General features: G+C 48.6%; 1 protein-coding gene across 6 annotated transcripts in view; it reads right to left on the bottom strand.

Annotated features, from left to right (window-relative positions):
- The window catches only part of ERICH6B (glutamate rich 6B), a 65,818-nt gene that overhangs the window by 21,573 nt on the left and 25,539 nt on the right, over nucleotides 1-18,706 (bottom strand). For 2 of the 6 annotated variants that reach the window (XM_014838886.3, XM_044779973.2), the window contains 5 exons: nucleotides 15,811-15,998; nucleotides 10,307-10,375; nucleotides 9,593-9,631; nucleotides 6,127-6,215; nucleotides 1,180-1,316 (listed from right to left, as the gene is read on the bottom strand). In XM_014838886.3, the coding sequence (XP_014694372.1) occupies nucleotides 1,180-1,316; nucleotides 6,127-6,215; nucleotides 9,593-9,631; nucleotides 10,307-10,375; nucleotides 15,811-15,998 (522 nt within the window). The remainder of the gene's footprint in view (nucleotides 1-1,179; nucleotides 1,317-6,126; nucleotides 6,216-9,592; nucleotides 9,632-10,306; nucleotides 10,376-15,810; nucleotides 15,999-18,706) is intronic. The other 4 variants (XM_070480801.1, XM_070520685.1, XM_044779974.2 and 1 more) reach the window with 3 other exon arrangements.

The raw sequence follows: 18,706 nt of genomic DNA, 5'->3' as shown, positions 1-18,706 counted from the left end.
TGCAACCTGGTGGAATCCTTACCAGCTAGCTCCTCAACGGCAGAGACTCTGGGGTACACACTACTGTATAGACCAGCATGCAGTAGATCAGCACACGGTAGGTGCTCAGGAAATATTTGTTGAGTGCAATCAGGTTGGAATGAGCCTCCAACAAAGGCTTAAATGGGAAGGAATGGGGGAAATGTCACATACGAGGCTGGATCACTCACCAGGATGTTATTCAGTGTTTGTTTCTGCAGTTGTATAAGGGTCTGACAGCTTGGATGTTCTTTGTGTTCTGCTCTGTGTATTTCGCCTTCCCCTTTCCTAGAGAAACTTTGGGGGTTTCTGGCCCCTGGACTCTTACTGAGTCCAGAGCAGAAGTTGCTGGCAGTCAGTTTCTTTTTCTGATCTTTGTGAAAGCCTCAACTTGCCAAGGAGGTTATGCAGGGCATCCCCCACCCCCACAGCCTGTTCCTTGGTCCCACTGCTGAGTGTCTGCAACGGACCCATGGGAGGCCTGAATACGCACCTCGCTCGCCAAGGTTTCTGACAGCAGGATAAATGAAAACCGGGGCTCCCGTGAATCATGGGCCGGGTGTACGAACGGGGTTCTAGAACATTTTGTGACTTAGGACCATGCCAACTAGAAAGACTCAGTACCAGCAAGAGTCTGTGATTTCCCACTCCAAATAGGGTCTCTGGCCACAACTCCCAGGTCAGTGAAGCCTGTGGCTGTTCCCCTCCAGGGAGCATGGAAAAGCATCGGCCAGCCCAGGATAAAGCCAGGGAATTTCTTGGGCAGGTGCCCAGGATCTTGATGCCCCATTGTCCTTTCTTTGCAAAGACCCATGGATCTGAGCCTTGCTCCCCAGACTTTTGTACAAATTCATGGTCCTTTGAAGACTTTTCCTGTCCTGGATTTCCAACCTCTGTCGCTGCCTGCCTTTGATCCTATCCTGCACCTCCCATGCTTGTAGATTTCCTTCTCTTGAGTTTGGGCAGCCAGATCGTTCTATCTTCCTGACCCCTGGTCCTACCCTTGTCCTGTGCCTGGCTTGTGCCTGCTCTTTGCCTCAGGAGACCTGACTGGCCCCGGCCTTGCTCTTTTCTCTGGTGGCCCAATTTATATTTTCCCTGCTGCCTCCTCTGGCCTGCCTGAACCCACTGACCAGTAACACCACCTCTCCAGTCACTTACAGAATTCCCAGTTTCCTTCTGGTTTCACCCTCCAGATGGCCAGTCAGGGGAATGTCAACATCCTCTTCCAGTTCACTGCGAGCAGCCATGGCTTCGATCATGGTCCTAAACACTGACTGATAGGAGCTGCTGAAAACCTACAATGAATGAAATATCCAGAAAATGGGAATTATGATTGACTAATTAATCACTTTTATGACTCCCAAAGGTGCCAGGTGAGACTTCAACATGTTATTCGGAAAACACAAACAGTGGGAACAGTAGGGTGGCTAGCAAGATTTGTTTTAAAGGATATTTCTATTATTATCATACCCTCTCCTCACTCCCCAGTTTCCTCAAGATATTTGTGTGTGTGCGTAAAGAAGCCTGTCACTGAGCTAACATCTGTGCCAATCTTCCTCTGTTTTATGTGGGAGGCCGCCACAGTGTGGCTTGACAAGCAATGCTAGGTCTGCGCCCGGGATCGGCACCTGCGAACCCTCGGCCGCCAATGTGGAGTGCGTGAACTCAATCACTACACCACTAGGCCGGCCCCTCAAGAGTTTTTTTTAACAGCAGCATACCAAGAAATCTTCTGAGAGCATAAAATTACCCTCTTTTTCCAAATGTGGAGATGGCTATAGAATGTAAAAGTGCTTCTGTGTTTTAAGAGCATCACAGGCTTTCTGAGTTCCAGGAATGGCCAAGTTCCCAGTGGTTGCTCACTCATTCACTGTGAAGGATAACAGCCTTCAGGAAAGCAATGTAGCACCCAGCACATTATTGCAGTAGACAATTCTGTGTTTAAAGATTCTTCCAAAGCAATGACATTGCAAGCTGCCTCCCTCCTTTTTTTTTTTTTTTGCCCCGAGCTAATCCTCTTCTTTTTTTGGTTGAGAAAGATTAGCCCTGAGCTAACATCTGTTCCAATCTTCTATTTTATGTGGGTTGCCACCACAGCATTGCTGTGGATCCAAACCCATGAAGCTGGCCATCGAAGTGGAGCACGCCAAACTTAACCACTAGGCCACGGGGCTGGCCTTGCAAGCTGACTTTTTATTTTGTAAATATGACCATTCTATCCTAAGTCCATGATGCTAACCAGCACTGACCCATAGGTGGGTCCTCATAAGAGTTTCTTTCGGGGATCCCTTTTGTCGGAAGGTGAAGTTTGGCTTGCTGTCGAGGAGATCCATGGATCTGGCGTGTTGCCCTGCTCACGTACAGGTTGAGGTTGTTATTGTGGCTGTTCAACATTGGGTAATGTACAGTATGCCATTAACTTATTGGCCTCCTATAGTGAGTGGAAGACCAACATATGCAAAGTTGCGTGTGACCTGGGAGGGATGGGAGAAAGTAGCTTGTGGTTGCCCGGTTTGTCTAGGGTGGGGGAAAACTGGGGTGCCTCAGGTCTGGCTTGCTTGATTCCCAGCCTCTGCACACTCCTCTTCCCATTGTTAGTGTTAAACTAATTGAACAAGGAGGCCAGTAGATTTGAGGTGGCTCTAATACCACAGTGGCCTGTGTAAGTAAACCAAAATCTAAGCCTGTAAGTGCCTCAACGTTACGAAATTGAAACCCAAGCCCAACCTGTCACAAGCTGCCGACAACAAGGCTTTTACCTCCGGCCAATCAATAATTTCCTTGCTTTGCTTCTGCCTTTTCTCTGTAAAAGTCTGTCCCCAGCTTTTGTCGGTGGAGTGCTCCTCACCACTTCCTGTTTGGTGATGCCCCATTTGAATCGATACACGCTCTGATAAACTCTTAAAAACTTTAATATGCCTCAGTTTATCGTTTAACACTGGAATCAGTGCTTCAGGGTGGGTTGAGGCTAAGGCCCGTGTTGACAATAATTCCTGCCTCTAAATTCCTCATCATTGATAGTCCCTCCCTTGGGATGGAGTGACTTCTTATTTGCCTAGGCCAGAGATCTCCCACCATCCCCTTTGGATTCTAAGTTTTGTTCATGAGAAAATATGGTGCCCACTGTGGTCCATCAGACAAGAGAGCCACTGGGTGGCCCAGTTGAAGTTCTCGTCCCATCTGAGTTATGCCGCTCCACTCGATTTAGTGAGCAATATGATGTCCTATGCGGTTTGTCACACCTGCTTCCCCAGCCAATAGAGTGGAACTATCCTCATTGTCGTAGTGAGCGCCTTGGGCACCCCAGTGATGAGTTCCCCCGTGTGCAGAGACTCCTCCTGGGTGAATCTGTGTTTCTTGCAACCAAAAGAGTTTGCACGGCAGGGTTTGTGTGCATGACTGTGTCATAGAAATAAAACAGCATGTAAAGTAAACCAAAAACAGCAAAGGAGTCAAATTGTCAGAATAACCACAGTAAGGGTTGATAGCCCCTATTCAAACAGGAGGACTTCAGTGGCCTCTCCCTAGTTTATACCCCAGTGGTTTCTGGTGTTCCCCCAAAAGGGACCTTAAAAGTCCACACAAACAATTCTTTCAGCTGTGGGTACCACGTGGCACTCATTCCGTTCTTCCTGTCCTGCTCTGGCCCCCGTTGTTCACATCTGCCACCTACAACGTTGCCTGGAGAAGTAGCGCTTTGCCGGGCTGCACAGCTGCCCGTTAGGAGAATGCCAGAAACTGGGCCACAGGAGGTTCCTCAGCATCCTCCTAAGCTTCCGGTCCTGGGGGGCAGAGTGGTATGGACAGCAGGGGGAAAGCGCCCCTCAACTCTGTGCCGTACTTTGTCACCTGGGCAAAGCTTCTGAGATGGCAAGACAAGGTGCTTGTGACCGGAGCTGGCCCATGCAGCCCCCCGTCACACGGAACCCTCCCAATGTGCTGTGCTCATCCAGAACTTTGCATAGCAACAAGGGAGATGTCTCATTTCGGCCTGCGACTGCCGCTCTGCCCGATACAGCAAAACCTCAATTGACTGGTGTGCTGAAGGTTTCTGAATAATCTAAGTTTCTTCTTTTTTTTTTTTATGCTTTTTTGGTGAGGAAGATTGGCCCTGAGCTGACATCTGTTGCCAATTTTCTGTTTTTTTTTTTTTTCCCTCCCCAAAGCCCCAGTACATAGTTGTATATCCTAGTTGCCCGTCATTCCAGTTCTTCTATATGGGATGTCACCACAGAATGGCTTGGTGAGTGGTGCTAGGTCAGAACCCAGGATCTGAACTGGTGAACCCTGGGCCACCATAGCAGAGTGCACAGACTTAACCACTCAGCCCTGGGGCTGGCCCTGTAAGTTTCTAATTAAATCAATTCCTTTAGATTTCAACTCCAGCTGAAAAATCTTTCTAAAATGTCTGAATTTACTTTCTTGTCTTAGTAAATCCAATGTGGCGAATCTAAGTTCAACTAATCTTTTTTTCCCTTCGATGCGGTATTTCAGTGTTTGAAAAGCAATTCTTATTAATATAATGTGTATAGAAGCAAGTGTGGAAAGTAAGGAATTTAGACCTAAATATGTACTGAGACCAGAAGATTCTCCAACTAAAAAAAGTTTTCTTAAAAAAACTAAATACCTAGTTTTCTTTTTTGTCTTCTTTTAGGTAACTTTAGAAAAATATATCTGCTGAGTTTTTTTTGAACCCTGGGGAACATCTTTATTTGCATGATTCTTTGGGACAATTATGGAATATGTTCTCAGGAGCATTGTTATAACTTGGTTAAGTATCAGTCTTTTTTTTTTTTATTTTTATTTTTTTTAAGATTTTATTTTTTCCTTTTTCTCCCCAAAGCCCCCGGTACATAGTTGTGTATTCTTCGTTGTGGGTTCTTCTAGTTGTGGCATGTGGGACGCTGCCTCAGCGTGGTCTGATGAGCAGTGCCATGTCCGCGCCCAGGATTCGAACTAACGAAACACTGGGCCGCCTGCAGCAGAGCGCGCGAACTTAACCACTCGGCCACGGGGCCAGCCCCATATCTGCTGAGTTTTGAGTTTCAGGGACACAAGATTTCATTCCTGTGATTGTAGTTAGGATCTACAACCCTGAGAAAGTGTCTTAGCCTTAATGAAAAGGATGCATAATAATGCTTCCACCTGAATCGACATGTATTGCAAGTCTTAGAGGTAAGTTGGCACAGGAGCTTGGAGCCACCAGGCTGTACCAGCATGAAAAAATTCATGCAGTAAAGACAATACAACACACTGTAGCTGTCAGGCTTATTCAAACCATTATGACTTCCCATCTTGTCTCTGGTTTTTGGGTACCGCTGGGGAAAGGACATCCACTGGATCTCAGGGCTGGTTCCGTGCCCTCTGAAAGGTGGTCGTCACAGACTGCAGGTCTGGGGGAGGTGGCCCCCGGCTATTTGTTGCAGTGTTTGCCTGCACTGTGGAGGTCATTGTCTAGAGCTTCCGTCTTGCAAGACCACCCGATTCTTGGTCCTTTGGTGAGAAACAGCAGGCTTTTCTTAGGGCTTTCGTTGTCTGTGCTCATTGGGGATTCTGGGCTGCCGTCTTCTAGAAGCCAGTCAGGGATATATGAAGCAAAAAGAAAACTCAGGAAACTTACCGCTATGTCATTCCTTGGGCCCCAAGGTCCCTAGCTGGTCTGCTGCCTTCTCTCTGCCTTTCAGAAGCTTCTTATGTTTGTTTTACATATCACGTCTAGGGTAGCTGTATTTAGTGGGAAAAGTATATCTAGTCCATCTTTCCAGGATCTTACTTCATTTTTACATAGAGTTTCTTCAAACAATGATTTGCCTTGATATCTAGGTAACGTTGATGTTTTGTTTTTGGCTTTGCTGCCTTCAAAAGCAACTCCGAGGGTGTTTGTTCCTATTACCAGCAGGGCTCTGGGAAGTGCGGGTCTTCTGACCCTCTTTGAGTTAATGTGTGTCATTTAAACTTAGGTCTGTTTTATGAAAGCTCACCAGGGCTGCGCTAACAATGGAGTGCAGCTGCGAATCCCAGGGCTCAAGGGGCAGTGCCCGCCGGCCTCGAGCCACCCTGCTTCACCATTTGGAGCAAGGGGGTCTCAGTGTTTCTCCAACTTACATTGTTACTGAAGCTCTCCATTTCCAGGGTTTCAATGGGCTCATTTAATACACGATCCCAAAAGCTCCCTTGGGAAACAAACTCCATGGCTTTCAATTTTGGAAGTTACAGCAAAGGGAAAGGCATTTGGAAAAGGAATCAAAACAAAAGACAAAAACATAAACAGGTTTATGACATTCATCCTTGCTCTTTGAAATGAAAACACATCATCATCAATAAGACTAAGTCAATTCACAAAATTACCTAAAATTCAACTTGAGGATGTTAATAAAATAGGCATACAAAGGTCAGTTTCAGTAGCTGACTTAAGAAAGTGAGTTGTGTGCTCCTGGTGGCTGGCGAAGGTTCATGCGACAAGGTGACATTTGAGTGAGTCCTGAATGAAGCAAGGAAGGGAGACAGCTGGGGAAGAGCACTCCCCAGCAGGGGGCTGGGAGGTGCAAAGGCCCTGAGGTGAGAGTGGGTGGGAGCGTACTTGACATATTTGACCAACTGCAAGAGGCACAGTATGCCTGGAGAGGAGCAGAGCGTGAAGGACGATGGCAGGAAGGGACAAGGGGCAGGGCTAGCTCACGGAGGACCTTGCAGGCTGCAGGAAGGATTTTAGACTTTATTCTGAGAGAGATTTATTCTGAGTGTGATTTTCTCTTGGAAGTCTTGAGAAATATTCCTATCTCCCGCCAGTTTTGTCAAAAATTGCCAATTTCCAGAACTGCATATGGTTCATGCTTGCTAATTAAAGTGTAAGAGATGAAGCCCCAAGCCAGTGAGCTAAAAAAAAAGTCTACTAGTGATAGCAAATGCCTTTGTTCTCAAGGTCAGCCACAGCCTGGTGACTCTCTGGGCCAGGAGAGGGGCTTAAAGCCTCCAACGAGACAGGGTGCAAACTGAATGGAGGAGTTGATAATTACAGCTTGGGCCGCGTGTCCCTGCTCCTGGGAATGCGTGGATCCGGAGACGAAAGCGGAGAGGAAGGGCTCTCACAGGATAATTGGGTCCCCGGGGAAATCATGGTGGCCTGTTGTCTCAGCTTCGGGATGAGACCTGCCCGTCAAGCTGGGCCATCCAGAGAGCCCTGAAAATCCACCAGGTTGACTTTTTCTGTCTGATTTTGTGTCCCTATCACACCTTTGCGGGTGGACAAGGGACATTCTTTGTGGTCTCCACACACACTGATTTTGTACTTCTTCCCAATTTTGGTTCAGTAATAAAAATGCCGACTCCATTGGGGCCCTGGTGGGATGGAGACCTGCTCTCAGCTGGGTCTGTCTGTACCGACCAGGCCCATGGGCCTTCCCACCTGCAGACCTCCTACCCTTGCTTCGGTTTGCTCCTGACAGAAACCTGCTGTCTGCGGTGGACCCCGGGCTTCGAGGGTCCCCCCTGCAGTTCCCACAGGACATGCCTTCCCCACTGGGGTCCTCATAACTGGCAAAGGCAAGGAAGAAGACAAAAACACTGTGTGCCCCCATGTCTGCGTGGACATGGCCTAGAGAACTTCTAAAGAGCCATTTAGGAAAAGCCAACGAGGCTCTGTGAGAATTCACGAGAGCACCCAGGAAGCTCCTTTTGGTTGTCCCTGGAGAGCAGACAGGAAGGAACAGGCAGGACAAGGGTCTGGAGACACCGAGAGGCAGAGCCTCGTGTAGGATTCTGTGAGTATGTGCCTGGCCTGCATTGAGAGTAAGTCTGGATCTGGCCCTGGCCCTGATAGCTTAGCAAATCCCCATCAGTTGTGATTGCCTTATTTTAATGGGCTTTATCGAATAATATAGTTAATTTGAGGGGAAGAACCAGTAGGTGTTTATGAAGGGAAGAGGGTGGCTTGGCAGCTTGATTCCTAATTAACCTTCCCTTTGGGGATTTCTGTCAACCTCTACCTTTGTTCTAATGAGATCATTTTCTTCCCCTGAAGTTGCTCTATGGGAGGATGGGGGTGGGGAGACTGCAGAGGAGAGTCAGGCCAGGTTCTTGAGTGGTGGCCCTGTCATCCAGGACCTGGGCCACTCCCAGCCTGTCACTCAGCCCCTATGCATCTCGTCCCCTCCTCTGTGTAACGGGAACCATAGGATTCACCTTCAGGATAGCTCAGAGGAGCGTGCGGATGGGTAAATGCCTGGCATACGGGATTCCCTAAAGTGGAGTGTGTCTTCTCTGGGTCTGATTAACAATAATTCTTAATTCTTCCCCATCCAACCAATGTCTCTCCTCTAACAGTTTTTCTTGACAGACCACAGTTCCTGAATTTGGGATAGACGTTTCAGCCGTGTGTATTTGCCCTGCAGAGCACATCCCCACATTACAGATGAGGACAGGGAGGGGAGAAGCAGTAAGCAACTAGCCGGGGGGCCAACTCTGAGAAATGAGCAACCCAGCTCCACTGACAAATGAGCACACAGATGAAATTCAGTCCTCTTTTCACCTCCTTGACCCTTTATGTAGTGGATTCCCTGTTATCCTCGATAGGTGGATCAAGGCTTGGTCTAGTCTTGCGGTTGCTATGGGCATGAATCTATTAGGCATTCTAAAACCTTGCTACTCAAAGTGTGGTCCATGGATCAGCAGCAGCAGCTGCTGCTGGAAGCTTGTCAGAAATGCAGGATCTCAGACCTACTGAATCAGAATCTGCACTTTAGCAAGATCCCTAGATGATCGCTCTGTCTGTTAAAGTTTGAGCAGCCCTGCTCTAAACCCTCCTGGAAATGGAATAAGATGAAGAAAACCCTATTGATCAGTACCCTTCTGGAGGTGGTGGGGTGGTGGATGGGATGGACAGAGTTTGAAAGTTTGTTTGATAAGCCACCTGTGTAGGTAAGCCCTGATTCTCCTCCCAGCCCCCACCCTGCTGAAAGACAACAGGTCATAGTCCCTAAATTGTTTTCTAACAGGATGGGTCTAGTTAATTGCAGGGCTTTTGTTTTGTGGAGTGATGTATGCAAGGTGGGACTCTGCCACCATAAGGGTTCTCCCTTGTCCTTCCCCCGTCACAAGATTCAACTAACCCATCCCTAATAAAAAATTAATGTCTTTAAGGGTACCATTTGTGGGGGCTCCAATTTACTTTCTTCCAAGGTGCCATCGAATGAGTCTATCTGGAGGGGTCCACGTGTCCCACTCAAGCCTTGCTGCCAGACCACAGGGAACCCAGCAACCAATTGGACCCTCTTTAAGTGTGGGAGTCCCTGCACCAGAGCTTGAGCAGAGAGATGGACTTCTGGTCCTCTCCCAGGTCATTCTGTCTCGCTCCAGAGACCCTCTTTCTGTTTCTTGTTCTATCCCCCTTCTTCAGGAAAGGACATGGAAACACATCCAGGTTTGGGGGCTGCATGCCCAGAATGTCCCAAGGTCCTCTCTAGGACTTGGTGCAAGCTGCACCAGCAAGTGACCCGCCCACCAGGGGCACCATCCTTAGAACAGGACACTCTGCAGGGAGCTGTCATCTTTGGGTATAGGATGTGGGACTCACCATTTTCTTGCTCTTGCGGCACTTCAGGGATACCACACGCTGAAGAAGAAGAGGAACAATCGTTAAGAGAGTGTGGTGTGGGGAATTAGTCCGGATCTTTTGATTCCCCAGGGAATCAAGTTAAAAATCACCTCCTAAGTCGCTGGGGAGGCGAGGGTGGAGCGCGCATGTTTTGGGATAAGAGGCTTCCATGACCTGCAGCAGTTTGGGGTCTGTAGCTCATGCTCAACGAGTATTGATTCCCCTCCCTTCCTTCATGTTTCATGCCCACTAGAGTTTTGGTTCTGAGAGGGTGGGTGGGTTTTGTTCCTCTTTCTCTCCTTCCCAATATACAGTAGGTGTACAACAAATGTCAGTCGGTGTACAGTAAACGTCATGGAATGAACTGAGTATAATAAGCCATTGTCTTCCCTCCAAACTCCAGTAGTAAATATTGTTTCCTCTCTCCAAAATTCAATTTTAATTCAAATTTGAAAGTACTTTCCCCTCTGGCTCGGTTTCTTCCCTGAGCCTTGAGCCTTGACATCAAGCCCTAGGAATAATGCCTTGGCCACAAGCCTTAAACTAAGGCAGCCCTAGTCTAAAATGGTCAAAAGAAGACTCCCTCTGGCCCGGGGGAATGCTCATTCTCTGCTTCTTACCTTTTCATGGATGGATCTGTAACTTCTGCAAGTTGTTTAAAATCATCATAAAATTATAAAATTAAAATGATACCTTCCAAATCAGACATCAGCATCATTGTTGGGCTTCCTTGTTCATTTGTAAGTCTCAGTTTTGAAGCTGCTGTTAAAAGACAGAAGAGGGTGGCCATTCATGATTTTGACCTCACACTTTCCAGTGAGTTCGTATTGGACGTTTAGGGTCTGAGGGTCTTTCTTGGCCCCCAAGGCTGATCAATGGAGGGGAAAAACCGGTTGGAGGCAGTGCCAGCATACACCAGATGCGCCCCTTGCCCCTCCTCCTCTCCTTTAGTTCTGCTAACTTATTCTAGGACCACAATAAACTACTGGTGGGGAAATGTAGCCCCTCTGTGGCCTTCTTCTTTGGTCACCATGGGGCCAGTTTGGGTCCCCAGGATAGATAGGATGGCTGGGTTTGGGGGGTGGGTACTTCAGAGATATTCCTCCGTCTGTAGGAGGAGCAGCTGTAGGAAGCATGGAGCCAAGTGGCTCCAAGGCCATGTAGATACCTTATGGGGTATGTCTGTCACTGAAGGAAGTGGGCGGCGCTGGTGTTCTGTCGCCATGGGTTCCCTGAGAGGTGCACAGTGGGGGCTGGCTGGGAAACAAAGGGGCTGTCTAGTACAGATCCACTGAGATATGCAACGGGAGGCCACTGTATTTTTTTAGAACTTCTGTAAGTTCTTGGTTACCCTTATTTTATGTCTTCTGGAATTTTGTAGTCCTGCCCTTTTTTTTGCCTCCCCCCATCAGTAACCTCTCCCTCTTCCTACTCCTAAACATTTGAGTGCACACGTGTGCTTGTGTCCCCTCTCCATATTCCATTCTTGATAGCACAGAGGAGCAGGCCCATGACGAAAACCCAAAGGTGAACCACTCCATCGTCCCCAGGCAACATCGGGATGGGAGCCGGGTCTGCGGTGCCGGGATGAGAAGCCTTGGGCGCGCGCACGCAGCGTCTGTGCTTGCTGCTTCTTCAGCTGCGACTGACCCATCTACAGATAAGGAATTCTCCAGCTTTACGAAACCTCTTTCCACCATGGCCTCATTCTGACTGTCAGGAATAATGTCTTTTTCTTAACATATTTCCCTGAAAGTGGTCCTGTTTTAGCCCTTCAGTGCAGATGGAGAGTTCAGGCCTCGGTTTTGTGTGGTGGATCATCAAATGTTTGAAGGCAGTTATCCTGAGAGTCACGTGTCTTCCAGACTGAACATCCCTCTTTTCTTGAACAGTTCCGTGTATGACGTAGGCTCCAAGTCTGTCTGACACCCCTTCTCCTCCGAGCCCCAGCCACGTGCTCGTAGCCCTCACAGAGCGTGGTCCCTCAAACTGAACGGCTGTCCTGAGCCTGGCCCTCCAACACAGGCTAGAGCAGGACGAACCCCCCTTTCTATAAACTTTCAATTGTATTTGGTTATATTAACTTTTCTGGCAGCCACATCAGTCATACCACTGACTTATTGAGCTTGCGATTGAGTAAAGCATCTGCAACAAACAGGGCCTCTCCATCTTGTACTTCTCTATCCTGTTGTTTTTGTGGGCCTAAGAGCAGGCTCTCATGTAAATTACCATTATATTTTATCCAGCCAGTCAGTCCTGGGCCAATGTTTCTGCCTGCCAGAATCTGATCACATTACCCCCATCACCCAACAGCTTCAGGTCTTCTACGAATACAGACGGTCCCCCTACATCTGTGTCCAAGTCCATGGTACAACGTACTGGACAGAGCCCTATGGCTCCCCACTGGAAAGTGGGTTGACCCTGATCCTTAAACAAAATCTCTGGGTGGTTATTTACCAGTTATTGCTCTGCCATCTGACATTAGCATCCACCTGACAGTTCTCTATCTTGTCCACAGGAACATGAGAAAGCCTTTGAAAATGAAACGTTGTGGAATTTGGGCCTGCTGGGTGACCACAGCTCCCTCATCTAATAACTTTGTCAAAAGGTGACCTAGCATCCAGCATTACTTGATTTGTTCTGACTGAGCCTATACTGCTTTCTCATAGTCATTTTGCTCGCAATATTTGACCCAGATTGGTCGCAGACTCATTTCCCCAATTTTCCGCAATTCCTCAAAAACCATAAACACGATTAAGGTCTTTGCTCTCTATGGGTATTCTAGGGTGTTTATCTAGTCCAGGACACAGAAGTTACTATTCTCTTCTGATCTCGTCACCAATCTTTGGTTTCTGCTATGTCTTGCCTAATTTTTTTTCACGCCTTTCAATCTGAAGATCATTTTCCTTCACAGCGAAGTAAAAATTAAATAGCAGTTGAAGAACATGACTTCCTCTGAATCATTCTTTAACATTGCACTAAACAGTGGCCCTGTCTGCCTTGATCTTTCTGCCCCTATCCCATTTTAAAAGGGCCCCTTATTTAGTTGCTGCCTGCAGGATTATTATTAATATTATTACTATTACTATCACTTTTTGGTAAGAATTAGTTTATCCTGGGCTTCAACTCTCCTGACACTATTTTTAAAGTTCAGTGCCATTTTCTTACCTTCACTGTCGGTAACATTCTCATCTTTTTAACCTTTGGACATGATTTCAAAATCTGAGTGCATTGAAGGAATCTCTGTGCAAACACTAGTTTGCACTTTTGGGGGCTTTCCATCCTTCTTCCCCATCTGGCCAGGTGGCTGGAAGGAAACTGCTCCACTGATGGCACTTCCCTCCCTCTGCGTATCCCCACCCACACTTCTATGCCCACAGTGTCTCGATGTGTGCATATTTCCATACGCAGCCCCCTTCCAAGCAAGGCTGTGTTTTGGGAGTAGGAAACACCCTCTCATCACTATATCTGATCTTGAATCAGATGAGCATTCGACAACAATTTCACAAATATTTAATAAATATTTATAGGTGCTTACTATGTGCCAGGCACCAGCTCTTGAGGGTTTCTACCAGCGGGGCAAGAATGCTCTGTGTTAGGACTTCCGGTCTACTTTGCTTATGACTCTGCTCTGTGCCTGGATAGGTAGACACCTGAGGCCATCAATAGTCCTTCTGGTCCTCCTTGAGAACGCTTCCTCACATCAGTCACGAGGCATTTCCAGTGGCTTTAGCATTCCTTCCTTGTGAGACCTGCTACTCTCTGTAGTAATAGGTTTTGAGGATTTATTTGGGTGTTTTTTCTCCATATTTGGTTCAAAGTTTTATTTGTCGAGAAGGGCCTTGCCACGTGAAATGCTGTTTCTGGTCCACTGGGGTTGAACAGTCCCATAATAAAAAAATGCTTTAAAAATAGGAACCTAGCACCCATGAAATACATCCTACACTGGAGGTTCTCTGGCTCTCCAACATTCCTGTGCCTAAGCATCCTCTGGGAATCTTGTTAAGAATGCAGGCAGGAATCCTGATAAGGAAGGCTGGGAATCTGCATCTTTACAGGTACCTGGTGATGGGGATGCGCAGCTGTGGACCTCAAGGAGCAGCAGTGTCCACAGCTGCTCTCATCTCTGCTTGCTCCTGCTGCCTCGGCCCCACACTGCCAGCTCTTTGGATTGCTTTTGCCTTGATTGTCTGAGTTTCTCCAGCAAGTGGATGGGTGCCTTCCGCCCTAGGCTGAGAGCAGATTCTTTTTTGCATCCACCATGCTTGGGAGTCTTTAGTGTTCTGTACTCCAACTGCAGAAGGACTGGCTGTCCTTCTTGGCATAGGCCGCAATCCCATCACACACAGATCGTTTTCTCTGTGTCCCTTTCCTCTACCTCCTCTGGACACAGTTTTGAGCTCTTCTCCTTTCCTGGAGCACCATACTTCCTGGTTTCCTCCTGCAGCTTCCTCACTTTCTCTCACAGCTCTTCACTCTCTCAGAGAAGTCTCTGTCATATATTTGCTCCAGTCCATTGGCCAGACACAGTTATGTACCAATTACTGGCACATTTTATCCAATTATTACCAACGCTCCCCAGAAAGATAGATTGCAAACCATGGGCAGAAGGGAGTAGAAAAACCTCCATAAATTTTAGAGAATTCCTTGCTTTTCATTGTGTTTCACTCTCTGCTGTAACCACCATCCCTTCAGGTAACTGCAGGAACCTGGGGTGTGTCAGTGACCCTGATTTAGAGGCTCCATCGCAGTCCACACCTTTAGTCCAGGTCACCCACGTTGCAGTATTTGATCAGTTAGCATTTACAGTGTGGGGCTAGACTTTCAATAAACACTAAATATATCGGCTTTAAGGAACTCAGTAGTAGAAAGACACTTAGCTGCAAAACATGCGCCTATAGACCAAATATGCAGAGTGCTTACAAGCTAAATTACGCACAGACCTGGGTAGCTCTGTCAGTTAAGCTCAGGGACCAAAAGGATCACTAATGACCAGGTCAAATAAAATAACGACTTCAGGAGGGGCTGTCTCTGGAGGTGGGTCCACAGCGGTATGACGAGGCTCTGGAGCCGCTCCTTCCCACTCCCCAGCCGTCTCCTGTCTCTTTTCTCCTCTCCCACATCCTCTCAAGCTTAGCACTGGCACTTTCCAGGTGATTACCCAGTCAATGACTTTCAGAATTCTGCTTAGGAATATTTAGATAAATGATCAGATTTTTCCCAGCTGTCATGCTTACTGACTTTGAAAGGATTCCAGTTCTCAGGGCTCCCTTGGACCACATGTGCTCACAAAGGTCTCCCATGAACCGATTTAGCCTGTAGAATACTCCTCATCGTGTGCTGCCTATGCCACTGAACCTGGGCTGGCCCTGTGCCTCTCCATTCTCCCTCATAGGGTTGCTGGCTCCTGATTTCATTTAACCACATTTGAGCCACAACATATAGCAGACACGGATGGGGCAGGGAGGTGAAGCGATGGGGGAATCTAATTTACCGCTGCCATGACTACAGATGTGAGATGAATCTGTGAATCTGTGATGGATCAATCTCACTGAGGCTGGATTTAAATTATTAATAATAGTGAGAAATGCTGTTCAGTGTTCCATCCCCAGGATCCTAGAGTGAGGCGCTTTTAGCCTTAATTGGGTAGAGGATTAAGATCCTCGAGGCAATCTTGCCGAACTCTCTCTAGGGTGTCTCCCAGTTGTGGCCACAAAAGTTCACACCATGGATGTTTGTGGCTGGTTTTGAATCAGAGCTGACTTTGACTGCCTGCTGAGACAGAGTCTGGGGCGGCCTGAGGCCATTTGCTACTGTCCACGAGATGATCTGGGTATGGCCGCAGGGAACTAGTCTGTAATCGAGGAAGGAAATGGCCTGTGTCCCTGGGGAAATAGGGCCTGTGTTCATGTGGAACAAGGACAGGAAGACTAATGAAGAGACAGGGAGAGACTGAAGAAGGGATTTGTTTCAGCACTTTGCTGGTGCTCATTCTCTCAGGGGCTCTGGGATGGAGAAGGGGGCAGCAGGGCTAGGAGAGGAGTTTAACTTCTTACCCAAAACATGACTTCAAATGGCCCAGGAAGCGGTCTATATCGTTAGCATGAGAGTCAGTAGTCAAGTCACAATATTTCACATAAGTGGAATGCGTTCCTGCCCCTCCCCCCGGGGAGCCAGCAGGGCACGGTTTTCCTTACCCGACAGGCTGTCATAGATCCATTCTGTTTGTGTGCTCCGGTCTTGCCAGGCCAGAAATTCTCCATCCTGCTCCATGGAGGATGCAGGAGATGTCGTGTCATAGTGAGGAGACTTGCTGCCAGGTTCAGAGATAGAAGCAGGGACAGTAAAGAAGGTGCTCACCCAAGAGGGGCCGGAAGCTGGGCTCCTGTCACAGGGGAGCACAGGGGCCAGTCACTTTCCAAACAGGGGCCAGGTTGGGAACCCAGTGCCCTGGCCTGTTGGGAAGTTGGGGTGGTGGCTGCTCTCCAGCTCCTGCAGACTTCCGCCTGCTCCAGATGGTGGATGTCACAAAGTTAGATGGGACCAGCTTGTGGATCATGGAAAATAGGCCTCTGTGCCATTCTGGACAGCAGAGCGCCATGTTGCCAACTGCTCCTTCACTTAGAGTGAAAGGATCTGAGGGTGCCTTCAAAGACCAAAGAGTCTGGCTTCTACAACTGACAGTCTATGTTCTGGAACATTCTCTGTCCTTCCTGGCTCTGACCCTGCTCATTCCAGTGGCTCTTCCTGTCTTACAGCTGCCTCAGGCAGAGTGGAAAAAATACCACAGTAGATGCCGCAGCAGCTTAAAATCCAGCACTGAGGTCTACGCCCTCTAGTCTGCCCGCTACATACACCACCATCATTGAGGAAGGTTTCCACAGGGCCTGATGACGGGGTGGTGAGTGTGAGGGGCAGGCCCTGCTGTCTGGTAGCTCAGGATCAAAAGGGACGACACCACCATGCAGACCCATACTGTGTCCTTCCTTGGGAATCTCTGACTTTTAACTGGGGGCAAGAAACCGTAATTCAAAGGAATGAGAGGGTTCTCTGGGGCGTTTTGGCCCTGAAGTCATCTCATGTAAACTGGTCCAACTGGCAGAGATGGGCGTAACGGAAAATGCCCAATATATAAATGGGCAATGACTATGGTTGGTAGAAAAAAACATAGACTTTGGTGTCAGGTGACCTGAGCTTAAATCTTGGCTCTTGCACTATAGGGGAGTAACTTTGGGTCAGTTACTTAACTTCTCTGTGCCTCAGTTTCTGCGGCTTTTTGATAATCATACCTCCACCACAGGTCCCCACAGGTGAGGACAAAACGAGAGTGGCAGTTGTTCTTACAGGGGAAGTAAGAAGTTCCGCAGCCCTTCATGAGACAGGCCCGTTCCCTGTCTGGGTCAGGGAGGGGTCCCCCGATGCAGGACAGGGAGGGGTGAGGGGCTGCAGGCTGAGGCTGGAGGCGACGAGGTTGAAGGAGAGAGGAGGAGGCCACTTGTTCTACCCAGGAGGCGCCTTAGGAATGCTCTCCTCCTTTCAGCATAGGTGGGAGTTACAGGCAGATCTTGTGCCACTTCCAAGGGACCCATGGGAGGGCCTGGGTCTGTGCCGGCCTGCGGGCTGTGGCAGAGTGTTTGTGTTCTCAGGATGCACCATTGAAAAGGGGATCCGGGGTCAAGTGGCAAGACGGCAGGTCCTAGGTCAGTCAACCAGAGGGATCAAGAACTAGTGGACACAGATGAGCTCTTCAGGTAAGTATCAACTCTTGCTCTGTTCCAGGCCTCAAGGCCGGATCAGGAGACTCCCCTGGGCTTTATCCTCCCAGTGGGATAATGCCTGTCCTGCCTCACTCATCAGGTGCCCACTGGGACCCAAAGAGATGATGAAAGTCCCCATGAAAGGACGTTGAGAAGTCAAAGCTGCCAAACCAACGCAGGGGTTATACTGAAGGTAATGGTGGGCCACCCTGATCTTTCCATTTTCAGGTATGTTTACCCAGCACCCTCCCTGCCAAGCCTGTCCTGGGGTTGGGACATTACAGGGCTTTCTAGGGCACCTGCCAGGGCTCCACTGTAGCTCAGCACCTGGGAAGCAGGACTCCCTAGGGTTCCCGCCTACCTGGGCCAAACACCAGCTCCCTTCTCCATCCGCAATGGGGAGGGTGCCAGGAGGAGCCATTGCATACGCGATCCCAGGAAGCTCTGACGGTTCCAGGCCTGCTTCTGCAGCTGCTTCAGAGTGGGGAAGGCCTTGGTGACCGCAGGGCGTGCGTGGGGAAGTGGGAGAGGAGCCTTGCTGTTTACAGGGGACCCATGAAAGCCCCGACCTGAATCTGCTCCCCTTTCTCAACCCCCGCCTTAACAAACAGACGCGAGTGTAACACTTCTTGCCTAAAGGGGTTTGTGGAAGGTCCAATGTCTCGGCAATCCTGTGTCAGGAAACACCAGGACCTCTCTGATCCCCATGGTCTCCTCAGGGTCCCAGGAACAGGAAACCCACTCAGCTGTACTATGAATAAAGGACCGGATGGGTGCGTGTGTTTGGAATAAAGCTGACTAGGCATCATGATTTTCCTTCCAGGAGTGCTAAGTTTTCTACGCGGTGGCTCGTGGGGCACAGAACGGAGAATAACAACAACCTGCAGCACTTACTGAGCATGTCCTGTGTGCTGGCTACTGTTCTAAGAGCGTCCCATGAGTTAATATTCATTAAATCCTCACCCCAGCCCCGTGAGGCCACAAATGTTACTGTCCCCATTTTACAGATGAGGAAACTGAGGCACAAGGAGTTTAAGTGGCTGCCCTTTGGCACACAGCTGGCTGGGTGGAGGAGCTGAGATTCTAATCAGGCAGTCAGGCTCCAGAGTCCCTGTTCTCAATCACAACCTTTCAGGTGGTCACATCCCTGTCAGGCCCCTTCACGGCCACATTAATTCATACACTATGTGTCAGTAACTGAGGTGAAGGGGCCTTCGAAAAGCCGCTCCCTCTCACACTTTGCCTTAGTGGGGGCGGTCCTGTTAGATCCGTGTTGCTGAGCCTCCAGAAGTGTGAAGCATGGAATGGAAGGGGCAGTGTCTCCACTCCAGGAGTT

Source organism: Equus asinus, chromosome 11 (genome assembly GCF_041296235.1).
Source record: "Equus asinus isolate D_3611 breed Donkey chromosome 11, EquAss-T2T_v2, whole genome shotgun sequence".
Taxonomy (NCBI): Eukaryota; Metazoa; Chordata; class Mammalia; order Perissodactyla; family Equidae; genus Equus; species Equus asinus.
The sequence above is the reverse complement of the archived record's forward strand: the minus strand, read 5'-3'. Positions and strand labels throughout refer to the sequence as shown.